Genomic DNA, 24,081 nt, shown 5'->3' on the forward strand with positions numbered 1-24,081 from the left:
CCACTGTACACATACAGCTTCAAGGTCAGGCCTACGTACAAAGGAGCAAGGCAGACACTGCTTGGTAATTTGCGTCATGACATCACCTTCCTGAGATCGAAGGTCAACTCTCCTTACCGAAGAGATAAGCTAGCGGCTTTCTAGGATGGTTGTATGGTTGGCTTAGAGTGTAAATAAGAGATGGGAGCGTGGTATCAAATCCCGGTGCAGGCTTGTACATGCACTATTTTCTAGTGATGCCGAAACAGCTCGAGTCTTGGTCAAAACAACCATACTGAAATAGGCTTCCCCACCTTGTTCCAGAAGCAGATTAAATCCTTTATTTCCACCATACAGTCCTTCTTCTCTGCCACAGGGAGTCCAAGATCCTGCGTCGAACCAACTTCCTCCAACATAAGAAAATTCTGTGAGAAAGAAGAAAAAAAAAACCCGGAATGAGCCGTTTGGCAACACACATTTTAGGCACATAATAAACCTTACACCACTGCATTGAATGGAATATAAGAGCATCAGGTAAAATAATGATGTACTCTAGCCTACAGGTGTCCAATCACAGCAGTATCATGCTCAACTTTACCAGCTGTACCTAGTTCATTCCTGTGTGCATTTACTTTAGTGTAGGGTGAAGTTGCCCTGAGACGCTGATCGTGGGTCAGTTTTGCATTTCCCCCACTAACTGTTAATGGGAGGAAGAGGAAGCTGATCACTAGATCTGCAGCTAGGGGAAATATAATCCAGGAGCATTTACCTTGATCCTGCGGATGCTGATGAGAGCCTCAGAGACCTTCTCTACGGCATTGGGGAAGAAGAGGGTGACGGAGAGTCTCACAGCCCCGTACAGAGAAACGGCCACAAATACCCGGCTGGCAGAGATCCTGTTCCCCATCAACACATAGACAGTGAAGGTGATGAAGACTATGATCTTGCTGGCCACAAAGAAGGAGGCCATGTTGAGGCCTCTCAGGTAAGAGCTCTTCATGATCTTGGAGATCTCCTTCCTGAAAGTACAAGGAGAGGGAGAGGTTTTCAGATGTTTGTTTTGCTACAAAGATATTACAGTACTATGAGTTCCATGCCTAAGGAGCAGAAGGCTGCTAGGTCACAAATCTGATGTAATCTGATGTTGATCTCTTGAGTTTAGCCTACAGTATACTATTAGAACAAACGTGTTGATCATGTCTAACGTTCCCTCTTAGAATAGGGGGACTAAGGTTGTGGTGGGGAGAGTGGTGGCAGTAGATTACATTCTATTGAATGAAGAGAGTACTTGTGTGTCGTACAAGAGGTCTTTAATTTAGGTATCTGACAGTGTTTTTTTTAATTATTTATTTTACAAATCCTGGTTCTAGGGACCTTTTTTTCTTCTTCCCCCTAGCACTACACACCTGCTTCCAGTAATAAACTCAACAAACCCTTGATTAGTAGAATCAGGTCTGTAGTTCTACAGCAGAAACTAAGGTTGTGTTCCTCTGCTCAGACGTTTCTGGCGCATGACAGAATAGGTATTGTATCAGCTAACCACATCATGTCTTCTAGCAATCTGGTGCCCGACAGCACTGTTGATGAGTGGCACACAACCATTGGTTTATGCATGCAACGTCTCAGTGAGGAAAAGCCCCCCAAAAAATGTGCGTTCCTTTGAGTCTCCAGGACCAGGATTGAGAAACTCTAACCTAAAACATTTAAAGTCAAACTCAGGACACTGTCAGGTTCTGACTAGCTCAGGTCCTCATGCCTGGCCAGGCTAACTATGATGACTGACTTAAGGGTAGACTCAGCGAAATGACGATGCCAAAAGACTTCGCTCTCACACAGTATCTGCACATGCATACAGATTTGTTTCTTGCTGTTAGAGCGTAGTAGCCACGGGACTAAAACAGCAAAGAAGTTGGGCCTCGTGCTTCAACGCTCTTAGTTGTGGAATTTTACCCACTATGTTGTTTACTTTCTGCATCTACATCATATGGCTGAGTTTACCTTTAATTAATGTATACAATAGCACAAAGTTGAGAGGCAATAGGATATCCATTCTCACAAACTTCAACATTTGAAATACTGTGCGTTGGGATAGGATCCACTTTCAAATGCATATTGCAAAATTGGGTTGATTAGGCACTGGGAAATGGTAGAACTGTTCTGATACAAGTTTGAATAGTTAAAATATGACTTCAAGCTATACAATTCAGAATCAATCGTCGTAAACCATGTAAATCAAACACAAAATAAGTTAATCAAATATAATTCACCTTCTGACTTCATCTACCAGAGCTGCAAAAGGCTTCTCCCAGGCATACATCTTGATGATCCGGATCCCAGAGACCACTTCATTCATTGTGCGTATTCTGTTGTCTGTCAAGGCTGCGGTTGTGCCCCTAAACATTGTAAGAGACAAATCACTTTATCTAGGCATTTGAGTCAGAGCAATGTTTGCCATTCAGCAGATGACAGGAAAAAACTGTTTTCATTTTACACTCATGTTTCATTCATCACTTTGACTTTCATTTTAGAGTTTCAACTGATATTTAAACTAAAGCTTGGTAAAACTGGGCCATAATTATGAATCACCCTTGTAGATCGGTAAGGAGGTATGGCTATGTCGCAGCCTAGAGGAAGTGTCTGGGGTCAAAAGCTCACTTGATCTACACTTAAATGAAGAGACCTGGACTTACAGTAATAACCTATCTGGAACAAGTACTGTAGCAGACTAACAGGACACCGCGCCCATGGATACAGTAATAAACCAGACAGGTTTGTAAAACCCTTGGCATGAAAGCAAAAAGGCAAAAAAGTCTCTCCACCACTAGTATTTCACAGTGTCAAGGTATCCACACATGAAATGCGTAGTTACTTACAACGCCAAAGCAAAACTGGTTCAGACACCCCCCCTGCTGCTACTCGCTGTTTATTATCTATGCATAATCACTTCACCCCTACCTACATGTACAAATTACCTCGACTATAACCTGTACCCCCGCACAGTGACTTGGTACCGGTACCCCCTGTATATATCTTTGTTATTGTTATGTTATTGTGTTACTTTTTATTATTTTTTACTTTAGTTTATTTGGTAAATGTTTTATTAACTCTTCTTGAACTGCACTGTTGGTTAAGGACTTGTAAGTAAGCATTTCACAGTAAGGTCTACACTTGTTGTATTCAGCGCATGTGACAAATAAAGTTTGAATTGATACATTATGGTACATGTACAGTACCTGAAAGAGGAGAACAGGCGACCAAACAGAGTCTGTATAGGCATCAGGAAGACCAGGACGGCCATTCCTGCAAGGCATGATGGGCCGATCTCATACCATAACAACACCATCACAGCTGCTGCTTGTAGAGGACCCACCCAGAGGAAGTGCAAAAAGATAGTGACCTGTGGAAGGATAGGAGAAGAGCTGTATGTTATTGAGCAGTGTCATTTGATATGCAAATATCTTGAATGTGTCTTTTCAGCGCATACCTCATCAAACTTGTTGACGTCGTTGGATAAGAGGTTGACGATTTGTCCAGTGGTGGTTTTTCCCAGCGCTGTGCTGTTAAGACAGAGGGCCTTTGGAGATATCAAAGGACCGTGTGTATTTAGATTCATGCAACAGTCAATTTGTATGCCTCATGTGATAAACATGCACTGTAAAAATATTTTAAAAACTGCTGATGACTAGCTGAATGACCTGTCATTATAGCCAAGAGTGTTTCCATAGTGACGAGACAAGGTGGGGGAAAAAATATATAAAACTCAGGGCCCTGTTTATATAGGCTTTAATCTAAGAGATGGAGGTTACTGACCTTCCGATAGATCATGTGACACATGGCCACCCGGATCTTCATGCCGGCTCGCTGCACGTGGTAGAAGTAGAGGTGGTGCAGAGCAGCCAGACCCAGGGTGGACAGGGAGACGCCTGCAGCATAGCCACAGGCCTCATACAGAGCATCCATATTGTCAGGGTCATAGCTCTCAAAATACCGGATGAGCTTCCCAAGAAGTACTGGCTGAATCACTTTGATAATTTCCTGATGAGAGGAAAAACAACTTCAAGGTCTCAGAGAGTGACGTCACCGATTGAAATGCTACTAGCACACATCACTAACTAGCTAGCCATTTCACACCAGTTACATATTCACGGGTAAGCTACTCTGTGAAAATTGTAAGTAAATGCCTGCAGACAGTGTTTGTGGTACCTCAATGAGAGTAAATATTCCTATGACAGAATAGGACCGCCAATAGCACGCAATGAGGACTTTGGTTAGTTTGGGTGTCCGCAGGTCCTTAGCAGCCCTCTGTACTTCTTGATCCCAGTACCTACAGACAATAGCAATGTAACACTCAAACAACAGCCATAGCATCCAACTTACTGCATTCATCAAACTCTCAGAATGTGTCTGGTTGCATTTATTTAACTAGGCAAGTCAGCTAAGAACAAATTCTTATTACAATGACGGCCAACCCCGCTCAAACCCAGACGACGCTGGGCCAATTGTGCACCACCCTATGGGACTCCAAATCATGGTCGGATGTGATACAGCCTGGAATAGAACCAGGGACTGTAGTGACGCCTCTTGCACTGAGATGCAGTGCTCTAGACCGCTGTGCCACTTGGGAGCGCATTCAGGTGTGACTTACCACTGTAAATCTTCCCCTAGTCTCTCAGATCCATCCTCTGGGAGAACTTTGTACATGTCATGTTCCTCTAGCCTCCGCTTATAGCCAATACGGAATAAAGGATTCAGCCAGCTGGTGACAAGGATCAAGTATGTGTTTATGTACAGTACATGTATACAGTAAATAATGAATGTAAAGTTCAGTGTAAGTTATACAGCTAACAAACCGTATGTTGGATTTTTTATTAGTCACACATGCATAAAAAGAGGGCCTAAAACACATTTGAATGCATGTTCTGTACATTCGTTTTAGATTAATAAACAAAGTACCATAATACAGTTCAAATGTAAATGTTTACTTTAGGCACACTCGCAGCAATCAACCCAAGCAGCCCTGTGGACAGACAGTTATGTTTTAAACTTTCATAGAAGTAGTGATGAGGCCATTGTCTGAGCACCTTATCTACCGGTAGTCGTCCTTGCGCTCTAGGAGGATATGGCAACTGAGCTGGTAGGATACACGTAGCGATACTGCAAGCGTCATTCACACTTGAACATTCATAGCAACTGTCAAAACCTAGTCGGCTTTGTCGGTCAATGGCTGTCAAACATTGCTGTTACTGTACTTTCCTTACCAGAAGAAAATCTTGGAAAGAAGATTAGCTGTAGCCGATGGATTATCCTTCGCCTCTTTCCGCAAAGGTTCCATGCTCTGACAGTGACTGTAAACTGAAAACAACCTCTCTATGTAGCTGAAAAGATATCATTAAATACAGAAGGCAACTTAATAGAAAATATAAATTATTTTCTCACCGGCAGCACATAGCCTACAATCGACACAGATAATAAGACCCGTGTGAAGCTAGATAATGAACTGTGCATAAGAGCCGCGGCTCGGTTTTCATCAGTGCGACCGCGCACCCCGCCATTGAGGGGATTCGATTAATGCCCCGGGTGAACCGGGTTAACGTTGATTGCATTCAATTTGGAGCAGAGTGCCACGTTCTGGACGACGGCGAAGTCGGCTCAAAACAAACGCGACATAGATTAATAACGTGTACTAATGAGTAGGATTCCGTGTTTTTACATGTGAAAGTAATAGCTTTTGATAAAAACGCTTTATCTGACTTCTGTTAGGGTTGCGAAAGTTCAACTGAGATAGGAACAATAGTACACCTGAACTTGGTTAAAATAATTGTTTATTTCAAAAGTTAATAAATGGCAAATACAATTTCCGTATACAGTATACGGGTTCAATGTTTCATCACGCAGGATAAGACAGAGAACTGATTTGTTTCTGACAAAAATATTATATTATACTCGTGACAGAGGTTAGTTCCCACTTCCGAGCCGGCCTGTCAGAGTAGAGACTGGGCGTGGTTTAGACTCACCCAGCCTATCGTTGATGTTGGCGCCTTAAGCCAGTCCTGGCCCCTTAGCGCATATGATGTCCCGACGCTGTTGCTGTGTAGATTACGCTCCTTCACCCCAAAGACTGGGGTCAGACAGTTTTATAACATTGTCTGAGATATCTGCACCTGTATACATTGTCCTCTGTTCTCGCTCAAGGCTAACTACAGCTTCCCAGCTTCTTATCTGAGCTAACTGTTACTTCCAGCACACACACACAGACATCCAGGCGCCCAAACAGTTTGTCAATATCAAATCACGTTTGTTATAGTATTCAATCACATATAATATAGTTGCTGATCACGTTTATAGTATTGGGTTATAGTGCATGACTCAGAACCTCACATGTTTTTCGTGTGTATAGTTTATCTGTTATTGTCTGGTCAGCAGTCTCCTGATTCACCCCCCTCCTGTGTCTCTCTAAGATTAGCACAGTCTCGGCCACATAGTACAGCGCCCACACTACTGATACATTTGTTGCATACACACACATATTTCATACAGTACAGCGCTCTCTCTAACACACACACATTTCAGGCTGATATTCATGGTTAGGCCCTGAGCACTGGTAAAAGTGAGAACAATGGAAAATGCAGGTTCACAAGAGTCAGCAATTCAAACTTTAATGCATAAGAAGCCCTACTAGCTTATAGTTAGTTAAGCATGTCAAAAAACCTTATAAAAAACCCACACTTCCCAATGCTAACGCATGCCAGAATGTACACCCCGCCACCTACTGTGCAGGATGGAAACAGGATTACCCCAAAACTAAACAAAATAATCCTACCAAAAAATAAATCAAACGACGTTTGATTAAATTCAAAAATAAAAACCGATCTGATCCCCACACAGACTCAAGGGGAACATGGGAGGGCGGGTCTTCTGTCGCCAGTACCCTTTGCAAGTCTTCAGAAGTAAAATCCTTAAAAAGTCTCCAAACTTTTCTGCTGCAGCCACAATGTCCAGTTTCTTAGACTTCTTTGAGACTTGTGCCGTACCGTTTATAACTATAGCAATGAACGCAACAAAATCCACCTTTTAACACACCTGGGATATTTTGTCTGGAAGCAAACATTTACTATAGGCTGTGGTGCATCCACTACCATATCTTCACTAGCATCACTTGTTTTCTCAGTTCTTTTAATCGAATCCACAGGAGATTGAATTGACCGCCCTAACTTTTGCCACCTCAGTCTCCTTCACCCTTACAGGGCACTCCAGGAATTCAGAATCATGATTCCCACCACAATTGCAACCCTGTCGTCCTTCTACACATCGTTCTTCAGTATACTCTGTCCATCTACACACACTTGGAACATGGCCAAATCATTTACAATTCGTACACTTCAAAATCGAATTTTATTAGTTACATGCGCCGAATACAACAGGTGTAGGTAGACCTTACATTGAAACGCTTATTTACGAGCCTCTAACCAACAATGCAGTTTTAAATACGGATAAGAATAAGAAATAAAAGTAACAAGTAATTAAAGAGCAGCAGTAAAATAACAATCGGCAGACTATATACAGGGGGGTACCAGTACAGAGTCAATGTGCGAGGGCACCGGTTAGTTGAAGTCATATGTACATGTAGGTAGAGTTAAAGTGACTTTGCATAGATGATAACAACAGAGAGTAGCAGCAGTGTAAAAGAGGGGGGGGGGGGGGGGGGGGCAATGCAAATAGTCGGGGTTTTTGATTAGGTGTTCTGATTAGGTGTTCACTTGTCTTGTGGTTTGGGGGTAGAAGTGCTCTTACGTAGATATTTGCTCTTTATCAAAAAACAACAGAACCGACAGACTTTCTTATTTTTCTCCATTCACCCAGCGAGTCAGACGCTGGGCACCAACTACACCTGGAATTCTCTTCAGGTATTCAACCGGAATATCTGTCATCACGCCTAAGTGACTCCTTTAACGGGTGCTCTACTCCAAAGTTCGAAATACAACATTTATGTTGGCCCACTGCAATCTTCCTCTGTTCTTTAGAAATACAATTAATCAAAATAAGATCACTCTGTCAGACTCCACTTTTCCAAGCGCATACTTCATCATTTAACACCTTAAACCGGTCTCCCACATATGCATCTCAGCAAGAAGCGATTCATTATCATCCATACACGTATCCTCCACTCCAATTTGAGACAATTTCCTTTTTGTTTAAGTTTTCGATACTACTGTTGTCCATTTTGAACATTTGTCTTCGCCTACTTTGCTCGACCCGCTGCTTGATTCGAATTTAGCATCCACTTCCGCCATCTTCTCCACAGAGACTATCCAGACACGCTGACATACCTGGAAATTCCTAACGCATTCCAGATTTTACAATGCCTGGATAGTTTATGTATCAAATCAAATTTTATTTGTCACATACACATGGTTAGCAAATGTTAATGCGAGTGTAGCGAAATGCTTGTGCTTCTAGCTCCGACAATGCAGTAATAACCAACGAGTAATCTAACCTAACAATTCCACAACTACTACCTTATACACACAAGTGTAAAGGGATAAAGAATATGTACATAAAGATATATGAATGAGTGATGGTACAGAACGGCATAGGCAAGATGCAGTAGACGGTATAGAGTACAGTATATACATATGAGATGAGTAATATAGGGTATATAAACATAAAGTGGCATAGTTTAAAGTGGCTAGTGATACATGTATTACATAAAGATGGCAAGATGCAGTAGATGATATAGAGTACAGTATATACATATACATATGAGATGAGTAATGTAGGGTATGTAAACATTATATTAAGTGGCATTTTTTATAGTGGCTAGTGGTACATTTTTACATACATTTCCATCAATTCCCATTATTAAAGTGGCTGGAGTTGAGTCAGTATGTTGGCAGCGGCCACTAAATATTAGTGGTGGCTGTTTAACAGTCTGATGGCCTTGAGATAGAAGCTGTTTTTCAGTCTCTCGGTCCCTGCTTTGATGCACCTGTACTGACCTCGCCTTCTGGATGATAGCGGGGTGAACAGACAGTGGCTCGGGTGGTTGTTGTCCTTGATGATCTTTATGGCCTTCCTGTGACATCGGGTAGTGTAGGTGTCCTGGAGGGCAGGTAGTTTGCCCCCGGTGATGCGTTGTGCAGACCTCACTACCCTCTGGAGAGCCTTAAGGTTGTGGGCGGAGCAGTTGCCGTACCAGGCGGTGATACAGCCGGACAGGATGCTCTCAGCTAACCACGTGGTGGTGATTTCAAGACAACTGGAAACAAAACAAAAAAACAAGGTCAAATCATGACGTCAGTGATCTTCAGGTCGGAAAGTCGGAGCTTGAGAAAGAGGCCCCCGTTCCCGGCTTGGAATTCCAAGTTGGATAACCATTCACAGCTATTTTTCTCAGTCTGAGCTCGTTTTTCAGAGTTCTCAGTTGACTTGAATGCATTGAATTCGGAAGTTGGAGATTTCCCAGTTCCCAACGTGGCATAGCAATCTGTTGCCCGACGGCACAGTCGATGAAGTGGCATGCAACCATTGGTTGATGAATGCAATATCTGAGCAGGGGAATGCGACCAATATGACAGCGCTATGGAACGCCGTTTGGGTCTTTGCGTGTCAAAAAAGATACACATCAAATATCACTATTTGAGGTGCAAATAAGCTTTTTGACCAATCAGGACCTGAATATGACTGCACATCACATAACAATTTAACGCGTTCATACATTGTTTACGTAGTTATTACACATTGATTACACTATCACTCGTATTTCATGTCACAACCTTGTTTAACATTATCTAGTCTAAATATGGCATGATTCCACCAATTGTAACCTTCTGCATAACTTTCAAATATGTACTTATATTTTGAATGCAAACCGCAAATTCCACTATTGTGTTTAATCCTTATTGTGGCTATTTTCACAACACATAACCCGGTCCGGTCGAGCCTCACTAGCATGATAAAGCTAGCTGGCTGCTTATAACGTTATAGCTTTGGGCAACATGGTTAAGTTGCTGGCTAGCTATTTATTTTAATGAACTGAAGTTCAATTTAAATAGGCGGACAACAGGTGGCTACCTAGCTAATACTTACTCACAATGATTCCTAAATCATTGCTAAGAATAATGAAAATGACTGCAGTTTCTACTGGTCATTGGTTTCAGGCTGGTTGTATTGGTGCTAGCTTGGTACCAAGCTAAAGCTAGCTACCCCAGAAGTTGCAGTCGAACAAATAATACTTTATTACGAACGCGGTATTGTAAAAACATCGTTCGTGGCCGGTGTTTGCTTGTTTGCAGACTTTTTTGTACAGCTTTGGCAGTGCTACTGATAGTAGTGGTGGCGCTTGGCTTGCTGACATGTCAAATTAAAAGCTTATTTAACGCGTCAAACAGTGTTAATTGATGTGTATCCTTTTTGACACGCAAAGATCCAAACTGCGTTACATACAGAGCGGAGCAGAATACAGTTTGATTTGAACATGGCGCGCCTCTATCACCGACTCTGCCCGGTCACGTGATGGGTCATAGCCCGGTCAACTATTATGGATCTACTGACCAGACACTCGGCTGTCAATGTGAGTCATTGTCCACAAAGCGGCACGGCGTGCTGTCTAGATCCCAACTATCCTTTCTTTGGATTGGTGGATATATCTCATTATTATAATCTTTTTTTGGAATAATCGATGAGAGTTGTTGACGTCAACCGCCGGTATTCACTTTGAGAGAGTTGCTGTGCTATTAGCCTCATTGAAATTGATATCATGCATAGCCATCTCGATATAAAATGTTTTTTCTCAAAGTTACCGGAATGTCACATGTCCTATTGATATCAGTACACTTGTAACAGCTTAAGCATTTTGAAACTTATATTTGTTCACATAGACCTCACGTTGCAAATAAGCCATTACATTTTTTGTTGACCAAATTCGACCCTCAATAACCTCCATACAAAAACTCCTTGCTTGGTGAGCGATACAATGAAAAAACGCCACCTGCTGGAGGGAGACAGATGGTCCGCCGAGTTGTGCCTTTCTCGTCCTCATTTTCTCTGGCCTGGTTCAGCCCGGGCAGTTTAATCTAATCCCCTCATTCGTGCTACCTAGCCTCGAGCCATAGCCGAAGATAGTGGATAAATGAAGATGTCCCAATGTGGGCCGTTAACCATTGAAAAAGTTGTCAGGTCCGGTCTGCTTAATGGGGTGGCTCCAATGATGTATATCAACCCTGGCCATTTATTTGTTATATATTTTTCTTATTTAACCTTTATTTAACTAGGCAAGTCAGTTAAGAACAAACTCTTATTTTACAACGACGGCCTTCCCCCTGCCAAACCCTCCCGTAACCCGGACGACACTGGACCAATTGTGCACCGCTCTATGGGCCTCCCAATCACGGCCGGTTGTGATACAGCATGGATTTGAACCAGGGTGTCTTTAGTGTCGCCGCTTGCACTGAGATGCAGTGCCTCAGACCGCTGCGCCACTCGGGAGCCCAAAGCCATTGAGTGGCTTTGAAGCCACCGGTCGGCCATATTGGCACTCCCCAGAAGGAGCAGTCCTCCAGAGGAATGAATGGAATTCTACTGTATTTCAATTAAATGTTTCAAGAGCAAAATTACATGTATTTAAGTATGTTTTTGTTGAAGTGTGGACAGTAACATTAGTAATCTCCAAAATGTATACTTTATGGGAAAAAAATGCATATTACGTTTTTTGTTTGTTTAGCTCATATAATTTCAAAGTATGCATTATGGTGTCTTTAATTTAAAAAAACGTGGCAAAAAATGAATGTAGACATTAATAATATGCATTTATACAGCATAGAAAATATTTTTTCACAACAGTGGGGGAGTGACAAGATGAAGGCAGGCCATGTCCTAGAGAGATTTACAAAGTTATCAAAACGTCATGCCAGGGTAAGCCGACACGAAACACAGCTCTTATTTTAAGTGTTTCTAAAATCTGCTTTGGGAAAAATGAACCGTGGAAAAATGTTTGGGACCTTTTCCCTGTTTGACCGCTAGGTTTTATGGGTATTATGACTCACACTGGTACTCTGCATAGGAGCTGGGTCTGGTCTGCTTAGTTCTGAATGAACCAGAAAAAAATAGGGAGTTTGATGTCTCACTTCCTCTTCCTTCTCTGCCATAGCCCTATAAGGGTATACTTATTTCAAGAGATGATACTGGTTGGACTGTCCTGCTTTCCCTGGCATCCTTTTTTATTGTTGATTGTGCCATATTAACCAAATCCGTAATAAGATTTTGGTGGGGTTTGTTTTAAACAATATTTTAAGTATATTAAAAAACACTGTACTTCAAACTCAATGCAGACAAAAAATATAAATGCAACATGCAACAATTTCAAAGATTTTACGGAGTTACAGTTCATATAAGGAAATCAGTCAAATTGAAATAAATTAATTAGGTCTTAATCTAAGGATTTCACATGACTGGGCAGGGGCGCAGCCATGGAAGGGCATAGGCCCACCCAATGGGAAGCCTAGCCCAGTCAATCAGAATGAGTTTTTCCGCACAAAAGGCTTTATTACAGACAAAAATACTCAACAAAATTATATATTTTTTTATTTCAGCTCATGAAACATGGGACCAACACTTAACATCTTGCGTTTATATTCTTGTTCAGTATATTTTGCAATTTATATTGATTTATTATTCATAATATGTCTCCAGTATTCTTGGCTCCCTAATACTGTCTACCTCGATTACTAACCTATCCCTTGCATGCATTGTGCTTTGCATGTGCAAAAGATCAGTCAAATTGCCAAAAGTTCTCTTATGACCAGGGGCGCAACTTTGATTTTAGAAGGGACATTCTTTTTTGATAAATTTTTTAATCCTGTCGGATAAACACTCCAAACAGCCTACCCGACCGCTCTGAGGAGTCCGCATGCTCCTAAAGCACACCGCTGCCTGGAGCAGCCTATCACCTACTTGTTTGTCTGTACTGTCCTCTGCTGGTTGACAGCAGTTTTCACCAAAGTAATCCCCCCTGTCTGTGTTTTGACATTTCAACTGAACTCACCTTATCTAGATGTTGACCTTTCACCTACAGTGCTTCACCCCAATACTATTGAGTGCAGTGAGAATGTTTGCAGTTGACACTTCAATATAGCCATATCTGGCTACCAGGTTGCTCTTTCCAGACCCAAGATGGTACCTGACAGATCAAAACATAGCTAATAATGTACACAATTAAATGTTGGATGTAAATATCTTATCTAAAAGCAGATATGTGCAAGGTGACCAGGTTGAGAGTTTCACGTTCCTTGGTGTCCACATCACCAACAAACTAACATGGTCCAAGCACACCAAGGCAGTCATGAAGAGGGCACGACAAAATCTATTCCCCCTCAGGAGACTGAAAAGATTTAGCATGTGTCCTCAGATCCTCAAAAAGGTTCTACAGCCTCCCCATTGAGAGCATCCTGACTGGTTCCATCACTGCCTGGTATGGCAACTCCTCAGCCTCCGACCGCAAGCACTACAAGAGGGTAGTGCGTATGGCCCAGTACATCACTGGGGCCATAACAGGCAGGCCCTAAAAATGGTCAAAAAGACTCCAGCCACCCCAGTCATAAACTGTTCTCTCTGCTACCGCACAGCAGGGGGTACCGGAGCACCAAGTCTAGGTCCAAGAAGCTTATAAACATCTCCAAGCCATAAGACTCTTAAACATCTGATCAAATGGCTACCCAGCATTAACCCCCCCCCCCATTTTTTACACTGCTGCTTCTCTGTTTATTATCTATGCATATTCACTTTAATAACTCTACCTACATGTACATATTACCTGAATTACCTCGACTAACCGGTGCCCCGGCACACTGACCCTGTACATAGCCACGCTATTGTTATTTTACTGCTGCTCTTTAAGCAACAGGATAATAAACAGTAACAGCAGCATATGTGATGAGTCAAACGAGTTAGTCTAAAAACAGTCAATGCAGATAATCATTAGCTAACCAGACAAACTATTTAGCAGTCTTATGGCTTGTTGGTTCCAGACTTAGTGCATTGATACCGCTTACCATGCGGTAGCACAGAAAACAGTCCGACTTGGGTGGCTGGAGATCGACAATTTCTAGAGCCTTTCTCTGACACCGCCTGGTATAGAGGTCCTGGATGGCAGGGAGCTCGGCCCCAGTGATGTACTGGGCCATAAGCGCCACACTCTGTAGCACCTCGCGATTGGATGCCATACCAAGTGGTGTGCAGCCAGTCAAGATGCTCTCAAGGGTGTAGCTGTAGAACTTTGAGGATCTGATGACCCACGCTGAATCTTTTCAGCCTCCTGCAGGGGATGAGGCGTTGTCATTCCCTTTTCACGACTGTGTTGGTTGTGGACCATGATAATTATTTCGTGACGATAATTATTTAGACACTGAGGAACTTGACGCTGTCAACCTGCTCCATTACAGCCCCTTTGATGTGGATGGGGGTGAGCTCGGCCCTCCGTTTCCTGTAGTCCACGATGAGCTCCTTTGTCTTTCTGATGTTGAGGGAGAGGTTGCTGTCCTGGCACCACACTTCAGTGTCTGACCTCCCTGTAGGCCGTCTCATCGATGTCGGTGTACAGGCCTATCACCGTCGGCAAACTTGGTGTTGGAGTTAAGCGTGGCCACACAGTTGTGGATGAACAGAGAATACAGGAGGGGACTAAGCACCCATCCCTGAGAATCCCCCATGTTGAGGGTCATTGTGGCAGATGTGTTGTTGCCTACCCTCACCACATCGGGGCGGCCAGTCAGGATGTCCAGGAACCAGTTGCAGAGGGAGGTGTTTTATCCCAAGGTGTTTACCTTAGTGATGAGCTTGGAGGGCACTATGGTGTTGAACGCTGAGTTGTAGTCAATGAACAGTATTCTCACAGTTATTCATTTTGTCCAGGTGGGAGTGAAATAGAGATTGTGTCATCTATGGATCTATTGGGGCGCTATGCAAATTGGAGAGGGTCCAGGGTGTCTGGGATGATGGTGTTGATGTGAGCCATGACCAGCCTTCCGAAGCATTTCATGGCTACAGATGTGAGTGCAACAGGGCGAAAGTCATTTAGAGACTGGTTACCTTGACATTCTTGGGCACAAGGACTATGTTGGTCTGCTTGAAACATGTAGGTATTAAAGACTGGGTCAGAGAGCGGTTGAAAATGTCAGTTAAGACACTTGCCAGTTGATCAGTGCATGCTCTGCGTGTGTAATCGTGGTAATCCGTCTGGCCCGTCGGCCTTGTGAATGTTAACCTGTTTTAAAGATCTTACGTCGGCTACGGAGAGCGTGATCACAGTCATCCAGTACAGCTGGTGTTCTCATGCATGGTTCAGGGATGGAAGAAAGCAGCCTTGAGGAAAGCATAAATGGTATTTAGCTCATCTTGTAAGCTCACATGACTGGACAGCTCGCTGCTGTGTGTCCCTTTATAATCCATGAAGTTTGAAAGCCCTGCCACATCCGACAAGCGTCAGAGCCAGTGTAGTATGATTCCATCTCGGTTCAGTATTGAAGCTTTGCCTGTTTGATGGTTTGGAGAGTGTAGTGGGATTTCTTCTAAGTGTCTGGATTAGTGTCCCGCTCCTTGAAAGTGGCAGCTCTATTCTTTAGCTCATTGTGGATGTTACCTGTAATCCAAAACTTCTGGTTGGGATATGTTCGTAATGTATGGTCACTGTGGTGACGACGTCATCGTTGCACTTACTAATTAAGCCTGTGACTGATGTGGTAAGCTCCTCAATGCCGTCAGATGAATCCCAGAACATATTCCAGTCTGTGCTAGCAAAACAGTCCTGTAGCATAGCATCTGCTTCATTGGACCACTTCCGTATTGAACGAGTCACTGGTACTTCACAAATGAATCCCGTATCTGTATCAGGCCTGGTGTGCCTGTATATCGCAGGTGAGTTACTACTCTCCTCAGCAGCAGAGTCTCTCCAGCAACCCAAACAGACAAAGACAATCTACACACAAACTGTGCATCTGTATTAGGCTTGCAGCAACATTCAGATGAAAGGCTCTAAACCCTTACCAACCTGAAAACCCCTTTTAAATAGAAAGGCCTATCCAATCAGATTCCTAACTCAGATTAAGCCCAGGTGTGATGAATTACTGACATAATTAGTTTGCCCATATATGGTGTTCCTGCTACGCCCATATCTGGAGTTCCTGATAGGGCCCCAATTCAACACAAATTTTCCAGGAGCCAGCTATGCCCAGATATGGAGTTTCTGTCAGGGGCCCCATTTCAACATGAATTTGACCCAATTAAGACAGTCAGCTCCTGACATTTGCATTTGGGTTAATTTAATTCACGTAATGTATTTTCATGATATAGCTTCCTGTTTCCTGTTCCAGACATACATTTTGGGGGGTTCTTTCTGTAACACATATACATTGTATAATAGTGAGTTGATAGCCTATAATGTTTCTTTAAGGTCAAACGAAAGGTATTTTTACAATAATGCTGCATTCGTAAACAAGTGGGAAGTGGGAATTTACCACATACAAAAAGGGAGAAAAATCACTTGAATGTCCTTCGAACTATACTATCCATTGCATCTTAGCCTATGTTGCTCTGATATTGCTCATCCATATATTTATATTTATACATTCTTATTCTATTCCTTTACTTAGATGTGTGTGTATTAGGTATTTGTTGTGGAATTGTTAGATATTACTTGTTAGATATTGCTGCACTGTCAGAACTAAAAGCACAAGCATTTCGCTACACCCACAACAACATCTGCTAACCATGTGTATATGACCAATACAATTTGATTTGAACTGATAATTAATAGTGGAAAACTCATATATCATTGCTGAGCTCCAACTTCTCCCACATGCTGACTTCTATTAAGTAAATTACCTTGTTAACAGAATTTGACAGTTAAATGTAACAAGAAAACATGATTTATAAAAAGTAATCTATTAATATGGTTTCTAAAATCTATCATTTGTTTACAGGCATTATAGCTGTACTTTTGGTTTATGGTTGACACAGCTTGTTGGCCATTAGCCAATCGACATTTCTCAACGAGTTCAAAGCACGTCAGTGCATCCAACTGGTATTTACAACTGGTAAATTCCCACCTCCCACTTGGTTATGAACGCAGCAAGTTTATCTTTCTCTAAGCAGCAATCGTTTACTAGTAACTGGACTTTGTCACATTACTGATTGTCTTATGGCTTACTGATTGTCCTATATATTTTTTTATGTTAATATGATACTTCACTTCACTCAAAGACCAAATCTGGAGGGCACAAAAAAAGACTAAAAATAAGAAAAAAGAAAAACCTTTAAAAAATGTGCCTTTAAAAAAAATACCTAACCATCAGTTTACTTTATTCTTTCACTATGGGCCATGTCTCTTCATCTCTTCTCAGTAAATGGTGTGAGGTAAGATGTCCTTAGTGTAAATAATTTCTGTGGAACACATGTCCCCTGTGTAATTTGCTTGCTTGGGGCATTTTATTTCTTCTCATTTTTTTACCCGGTGAACCCTTTGAAGAACCCTTTTGGGCTCCAGGTAGAGCCTTTTGGGTTCCATGTAGAACCCTTTCCACAGAGGGTTTTTACATGGAACCCAAAAGGGTTCTCCTATGGGGACAACCGAAGAACCCTTTTGGAACCCTTTTTTCTAAGAGTGTACTAATCATAGACTCGAATGTATAGCTGACAAATAAATTAAGCATATTTGGCATATGATTTATCTGGACAGTTGATGGTGTCTACAACACTCTTAGCTATGCATTACAGAGTTCTATGTGCAGAACTGATGTATTGAAGCATGATCATCTTTATAAGTCATCCATTTGTTAAATACAGGAACTAAACTAAAACTGCAATATTTAAAACACACAACTGAAACATTTGGATATCCAAGAATAATAGGCATTGTACTGTACAGTATATCATAAGTATTCACGCCCCTTGGATTTCTTCACATTTTATTGCGTTACAAAGTGTGATTAAAATTGATTTAATTGTAATTTTTTGTCGACAATCTACACAAAATACTCTTTAATGTCAAAGTGGAAAGAATTATTTTTTATATATATATTAATGAATCCGGCCTCTTTCTAGAGCTACGACCTGAAGATCAACGACGTCATCATGATTCAACCTTTTTTTTCTCTGAGTTCCCAGTTGTTTTGAAAGCACCATAAATCCAGAGAATGCCAGACTTTGATGACAAAATCTGCCCATGAAGGACCGCCGCACCACCTTCCTGTTCAAGTGAGCACAGCACAACAAGGTAAGTCCAAAAATGTATTGTATGCACAGGTTGTTGTGACAGAGTCAAAAGTGACTGTATGATGTTCTCCATGCTATATGTGATGAACCCCCTTTGAGATGCACAGGGGCTTTCAGGCTGGTTGTGCATGTTTATGTGTTATTAAGTTATCGGCCTATAAGTTCTAAATGTTTTGAATCATGTATATTCATCCCCTTGTTATGTGAGGCATCATGAAGTCATCATGAGACATTTTGACACATCATGACTGTGTTTCCACCATCTTTGACCATTTGGCACAGTTAGCTGCCATCAACTCTATCACAGTGAGTGACGTATGTGAGGTGAGGGGGTGGAGGAAGGTAGACACCATTGGTCAGTCGATAATGAGGGCTAAACCCCTCCCTACTGAATATGAAACAGTCCAGGACATATTAACCATCAATCCCACCATGGCCATTTAACCTGGGCTACTTCTCTAGAGCCCACGCCTGGGATTGTCTTCAACAATATTCATTGGCCAGTGGACCATCAGTCACACCGTTACTCTTTTGTCTGAAAATCTCACCAACTTCAGTAGTAAGCACTCTATTGTACACAATGAGTAACATGGTGACAGAGATTTTGGCCTTTATTCTCACCACGTCTGGCTGGGTCCTGATCTCCTCCACCATACCCACGGATTACTGGAAGGTGTCCTCTCTGGACGGCACGGTCATCACCACAGCTACCTTCTGGTCCAACCTGTGGAAGACCTGTGTCACTGATTCAACAGGAGTCTCCAACTGCAAGGACTTTCCCTCCATGCTGGCACTGGACGGTCTGCTCAAAGTTTATTTCTTGTCATTGGGAAAGTGTCTTATAGCAGCTGCTTTGCAAGCTTAAGAGTGCCTACTTGCCTACGGTGATACAATACACAGCTTTTAAACTGTAAGAGCACCTTATTATTGTGATTTCTAATGCCCTCATTGTGTAAATGTATGGTTATTCCCATTTTTTTGATCCAGTTGATCAAGTGATTACATCTTAATGCATTCATTATGCATGGACCAGTTGTAATAGCCTGTTACATGGATTGTACTCAACTAATGAAAGTGTAGTCTGCAGGCTAGCAGTGTTTCAGCATCTGGTCAGCGTGTCTCAGATGAGGGTCAGTGGATCTGCCACCTCAGTGTAACTGTGCCACAGTTCAATTTCAAGCTCATTACTTGGAAAGAGAAGGGCTCATTACTTGGAAAGAGAAGTGCTCAGAGCTTGCCAGTGCTAATATATTTTGGGGGAAGGTACAATGCAAGTTTTCTCCCAGGGACAACTCATCTACCTTCAGAGATGTCAATGTTTAGCCTAACTTCATGGGAGTTGAAGGCTATAAATTAGATTTACTGGGAGCTTGGGGCTTTCTCCCATGGTTGGCTAATTTCTGGGGTTTACCACCAAGCTAATATTTGCCTGTTAATCACATCTCAAAGGCAGCTCCAATTTCAAGACTTGTTTAAATATATGTTTTATTGTCACATACACCTGCAGTGAAATGTGTTGTTTTACAGGGTCTGCCATAGTAGTACGGCGCCCCTGGAGCAAATTAAGGTTCTGCCTTGCTCAAGGGCACATCGGCAAATTAGCATGTCTCTTTACTAAGAAACAATTACTGGTTATGCTTACAAATTATTGTTTATTCATACTGAACCAATTTGTTGCTTGCACAGTTAGCTGAGAAAATGAAAAGCGAAATCTAAGCAAGCCTAAATATCTTACATTGAGTGATAATTCACTTAAAATTTTACTACCAAGCTACAATATTAGCAAGATATTTTACCTTAATAAGACGATTAAGGTAAAATATATTGAAATAACATAAATTACATGAATTAAGCCTTTTAATGAATTAAGCCTTTTAAATAAGCACAATTGTTAAAATAAGCTAAATTATCTGCCAATGATAATTTAGCTTTCACTTTTTGCTGTATGGTAATCCTGCATGGCATGTTGGTGTAATGAGATGGGGAGGGCATTGGGGGAAATGGCTGGGGGACATTTAGCTATTGAGAACGCTTTGACTATGCTTATAACTACAGCTGACCATGCATCAAATCAAGAAGCATGGCCTAAAGGTATGTGTAACAGATGTCTGACGTGGTCGACGCTTGTTCTTCCAGGCTACATCCAGGCCTGCCGGGGTCTGATGATCACTGCTGTGTGTTTGGGCTTCTTTGGTGCTGTCTTGGCCTTGGTCGGAATGAAGTGCACCAAGATTGGGGGATCAGACCAAAGCAAAGCCAGGACAGCTTGCATCGCCGGGGTCAATTTCATACTCAGCGGTAACTATCATGTCACAGCCATTGATGGACAATAGTGGCATAGTTTACCAAGTCTGCAGCACTGAACGTTCTTTTCTTCTCTGCAGGTCTCTGCTCGTTGTCTGCATGCTCCCTGTATGCACACAGGATAACATCTGAGTTTTTTAACCCCATGTTTGTCGCTCAGAAGTGAGTAACTCATTTGATGTATAGGATCAGACATACAGTGCCTTGCAAAAGTATTCATCCCCCTTGGCGTTTTTCCTATTTTGTTGCATTACAACCTGTAATTTAAATGGATTGTTATTTGGATTTCATGTAATGGATATACACAAAATTGTCCAAATTGGTGAAGTGAAATGAAAAAAATAACTTGTTTCAAAAAATTATATATATATAAAAAAAGAACTAAATAAGATCTGGTGCAACCAATTACCTTCAGAAGTCACATAATTAGTTAAATAAGTCCGCCTGTGTCCAATCTAAGTGTCACATGATCTGGCACATGATCTCAATATATATACACCTGTTCTGAAAGGCCCCAGAGTCTGCAACACCACCAAGCAAGGGGCACCACCAAGCAAGGGGCACCACCAAGCAAGGGGCACCACCAAGCAAGGGGCACCACCAAGCAAGGGGCACCATGAAGACCAAGGAGCTCTCCAAACAGGTCAGGGACAAACATGTGGAGAAGTACAGATCAGGGTTGGGTTATAAAAAAATTATCCACAATTTTGAACATCCCACGGAGCACCATTAAATCCATTATTAAAAAATTTAAAGAATATGGCACCACAACAAACCTGCCAAGGAGGGCTGCTCATGTACCAGGCAAGGAGGACATTAATCAGAGGCAACAAAGAGACCAAACATAACCGTGAAGGAGCTGCAAAGCTCCACAGTGGAGATTGGAGTATCTGTCCATAGGACCACTTTTAGCCATACACTCCACAGAGCTGGGCTTTACGGGAGAGTGGCCAGATAAAAGCCATTGCTTAAAAAAAAACAATAAGCAAACACGTTTGGTGTTCGCTAAAAGGCATGTGGGAGACTCCCCAAACATATGGAAGAAGGTACTCTGGTCAGATGAGAATAAAATTGAGCTTTTAAGGCCATCAAGGAAAACGCTATGTGGGGATGTTTTTCATGAACAGGGACTGGGAAACTGGCCAGAATTGAAGGAATGATTGCTGGCGCTAAATACAGGGATATTCTTGCGGGAAACCTGTTTCAGTCTTCCAGAGATTTGAGACTGGGACAGAGGTTCACCTTCCAGCAGGACAATGACCCTAAGCATACTGCTGAAGCAACACTTGAGTGGTTTAAGGGGAAACATTTAAATGTCTCAGAATGGCCTAGTCAAAGCCCAGAACTCAATCCAATTGAAAATCTGTGGTATGACGTAAAGATTGCTGTATATCAGGGAACCCATCCAACTTGAAGGAGCTGGAGCAGTTTTGCCTTGAAGAATGGGCAAAAATCCCAGTGGCTAAATGTGCCAAGCTTATAGAGACATACCCCAAGAGACTTGCAGTTGTAATTGCTCCAAAAGGTGGCTGTACAAAGTATTGACTTTGGGGGGGTGAATAGTTATGCACGCTCAAGTTCTGTTTTTTGTCTTATTTCTTGTTTGTTTCACCCAAAAAATATTTAGCATTTTCAAAGTGGTAGGCATAATACAAACCCCCCAAAAATAAATTAATTCCAGGTTGAAAGGCAACAAATAGGAAAAATGCCAAGGGGGTGAGTACTTTGGCAAGCCACTGTACAGCAGTGACCCACGTGATCATGGATGAAGTAATGCTGCTGTTAATTAATTAGTCTCCTTTGTTCCCCTGTTTTCCAGGTATGAACTGGGGGTTGCCTTGTTCATTGGTTGGGCAGGATCTATCCTTTGCATTCTGGGAGGGGTGATACTCTGCTTCTCAATAGCAGATAGTTCCACTACAAGGTAAGTCACAAAGTTCAATAATATGTCATGATATTTGGTCAATTACATGATTGGTTTACTTAACATTTTTCTCTCTCCTCTCCCTCTAGTCACACAGGCTATGCCTACAGAGGAGCTACCTCTGCCTCTAATGTTTCTTCTCACCCTAGAGGGCATGCACAGCCTATGAGCCAGAGGCCTCCACCAGAGTACAGTAGCTCTTCTAGAGTACAGCACTTTGATAAGAATGCCTATGTGTAAGGGGTGATAGGACAAATGCAGAACCTGAACAGCGGCATAGTCTCGAGAGGCCGATTTACTGCCATACCAGTGAAAAGGAGGAGAAAGAATGTGTTACGTGACTGGCTGGCCCATTGTGTCACAAATAATGATAGATCAGAAAGAGATCACTTTATATTGGAGTTGATCCCCCTGTTCACCTATTTATGACAGCACTAATTTCTATGCTGAGTCCAATGGAAATCAGAGCCTTTTTGAGTTCGTAAGAGATTGGCTGAGATTTGTGGCTTTGATATGTACTTTATAATAATATGTGAGCCTTGTGGTAGACCTAAGCTGCGAATCGAAATAGTGTCAATAATAACCACTTTTCTGTACAATTGTTGATTTTTCTTTTCTTTTTTGATAATTGTTTGACATTAAAGTGAGGATGTGAACTGTTATATTGTCTTGTGTTGCCTGTCTCTTTAACTGTTAGACACACATTAAAATGCTGTTAATCTTTAATGACAGAACATTTAAAACTATGTTTAACATCGAAAACATCCAGTTTCTAACCAACCATTGACATAACCATAAACTACAGCATGTTTTATAATCAACATATCTTTCTTATTTCTTTATTTTTGTATTTTTTTTTATCCCATTTTCTCCCCAATTTTCGTGGTATCCAATCGCTAGTAATTACTATCTTGTCTCATCGCTACAACTCCCGTACAGGCTCGGGAGAGACGAAGGTTGAAAGCCATGCGTCCTCCGAAGCACAACCCAACCAAGCCGCACTGCTTCTTAACACAGCGCGCCTCCAACCCGGAAGCCAGCCGCACCAATGTGTCGGACGAAACACCGTGTACCTGGCCCCCTTGGTTAGCGCACACTGCGCCTGGCCCGCCACAGGAGTCGCTGGAGCGCGATGAGACAAGGATACCGGCCAAACCCTCCCTACCCCGGACGACGCTATGCCAATTGTGCGTCGCCCCACGGACCTCCCGGTCGCGGCCGGCTGCGACAGAGCCTGGGCGCGAACCCAGAGACGCTGGTGGCGCAGTTAGCACTGCGATGCAGTGCCCTAGACCACTGCGCCACCCGGGAGGCCATCAACATATCTTTGAGGTCACTTTTGGAAAAGTGTTATCCATTTACAGTACCTCTTGTATATATTAATAACTCATTATTTACAGTCATATTTCAACTGGCACCCATTTCAGAAAATCCTAAACAACCTGTATTTAGCCTATTATAAAATCATGTGTATTTGTGCTTGTTTCAAATAATCCTCTCTCCCTAAAATATGATGTAATTACTATGCCATTACAATAGTACAAAGTGAATTACTACCACTAAATATAGAAAGTCTATAATATAAGTTATTTCAGAATATTACATATTAAATA

At 42.1% G+C, this 24,081-nt stretch overlaps 2 protein-coding genes across 3 annotated transcripts in view; one reads left to right on the forward strand and one right to left on the reverse strand.

Annotated features, from left to right (window-relative positions):
* The window catches only part of LOC129821217 (ATP-binding cassette sub-family C member 4-like), a 51,712-nt gene extending 46,168 nt beyond the window's left edge, over nt 1-5,544 (reverse strand). Inside the window, exons 1-10 of one of the 2 annotated variants that reach the window (XM_055878601.1) lie at nt 5,416-5,544; nt 5,238-5,331; nt 4,625-4,735; nt 4,183-4,303; nt 3,790-4,014; nt 3,464-3,553; nt 3,213-3,376; nt 2,247-2,372; nt 749-998; nt 294-404 (exon numbers count right to left, since the gene is read on the reverse strand). In XM_055878601.1, the coding sequence (XP_055734576.1) occupies nt 294-404; nt 749-998; nt 2,247-2,372; nt 3,213-3,376; nt 3,464-3,553; nt 3,790-4,014; nt 4,183-4,303; nt 4,625-4,735; nt 5,238-5,311 (1,272 nt within the window). In that variant the 5' untranslated portion in view covers nt 5,312-5,331; nt 5,416-5,544. Of the gene's footprint in view, nt 1-293; nt 405-748; nt 999-2,246; nt 2,373-3,212; nt 3,377-3,463; nt 3,554-3,789; nt 4,015-4,182; nt 4,304-4,624; nt 4,736-5,237 lie in introns of both variants that reach the window. The other variant, XM_055878600.1, reaches the window with a different exon arrangement.
* A 13,276-nt stretch (nt 5,545-18,820) lies between these two features.
* On the forward strand, nt 18,821-22,736 carry LOC129821536 (claudin-10-like). Its single transcript, XM_055879205.1, has 5 exons — nt 18,821-19,040; nt 20,377-20,538; nt 20,625-20,706; nt 22,364-22,468; nt 22,558-22,736. Exons 1-5 carry the CDS (start codon nt 18,821-18,823, stop codon nt 22,706-22,708), a joined length of 720 nt encoding a protein of 239 aa, XP_055735180.1. The 3' UTR covers nt 22,709-22,736.
* The last annotated feature ends 1,345 nt before the right edge of the window (nt 22,737-24,081 follow it).

This window comes from Salvelinus fontinalis, chromosome 23, assembly GCF_029448725.1.
Source record: "Salvelinus fontinalis isolate EN_2023a chromosome 23, ASM2944872v1, whole genome shotgun sequence".
Classification (NCBI taxonomy): domain Eukaryota; kingdom Metazoa; phylum Chordata; class Actinopteri; order Salmoniformes; family Salmonidae; genus Salvelinus; species Salvelinus fontinalis.

Coding starts and splice junctions, on each gene's coding strand:
- LOC129821536 (XM_055879205.1), top strand. CDS start 18,821: ATGAGTAACATGGTGACAGAGATTTTGGCCTTTATTCTCACCACGTCT. Junction 19,041..20,376: donor CTCCATGCTGGCACTGGACG/GTCTGCTCAAAG, acceptor TTGTTCTTCCAG/GCTACATCCAGGCCTGCCGG. Junction 20,707..22,363: donor CCCATGTTTGTCGCTCAGAA/GTGAGTAACTCA, acceptor CCTGTTTTCCAG/GTATGAACTGGGGGTTGCCT.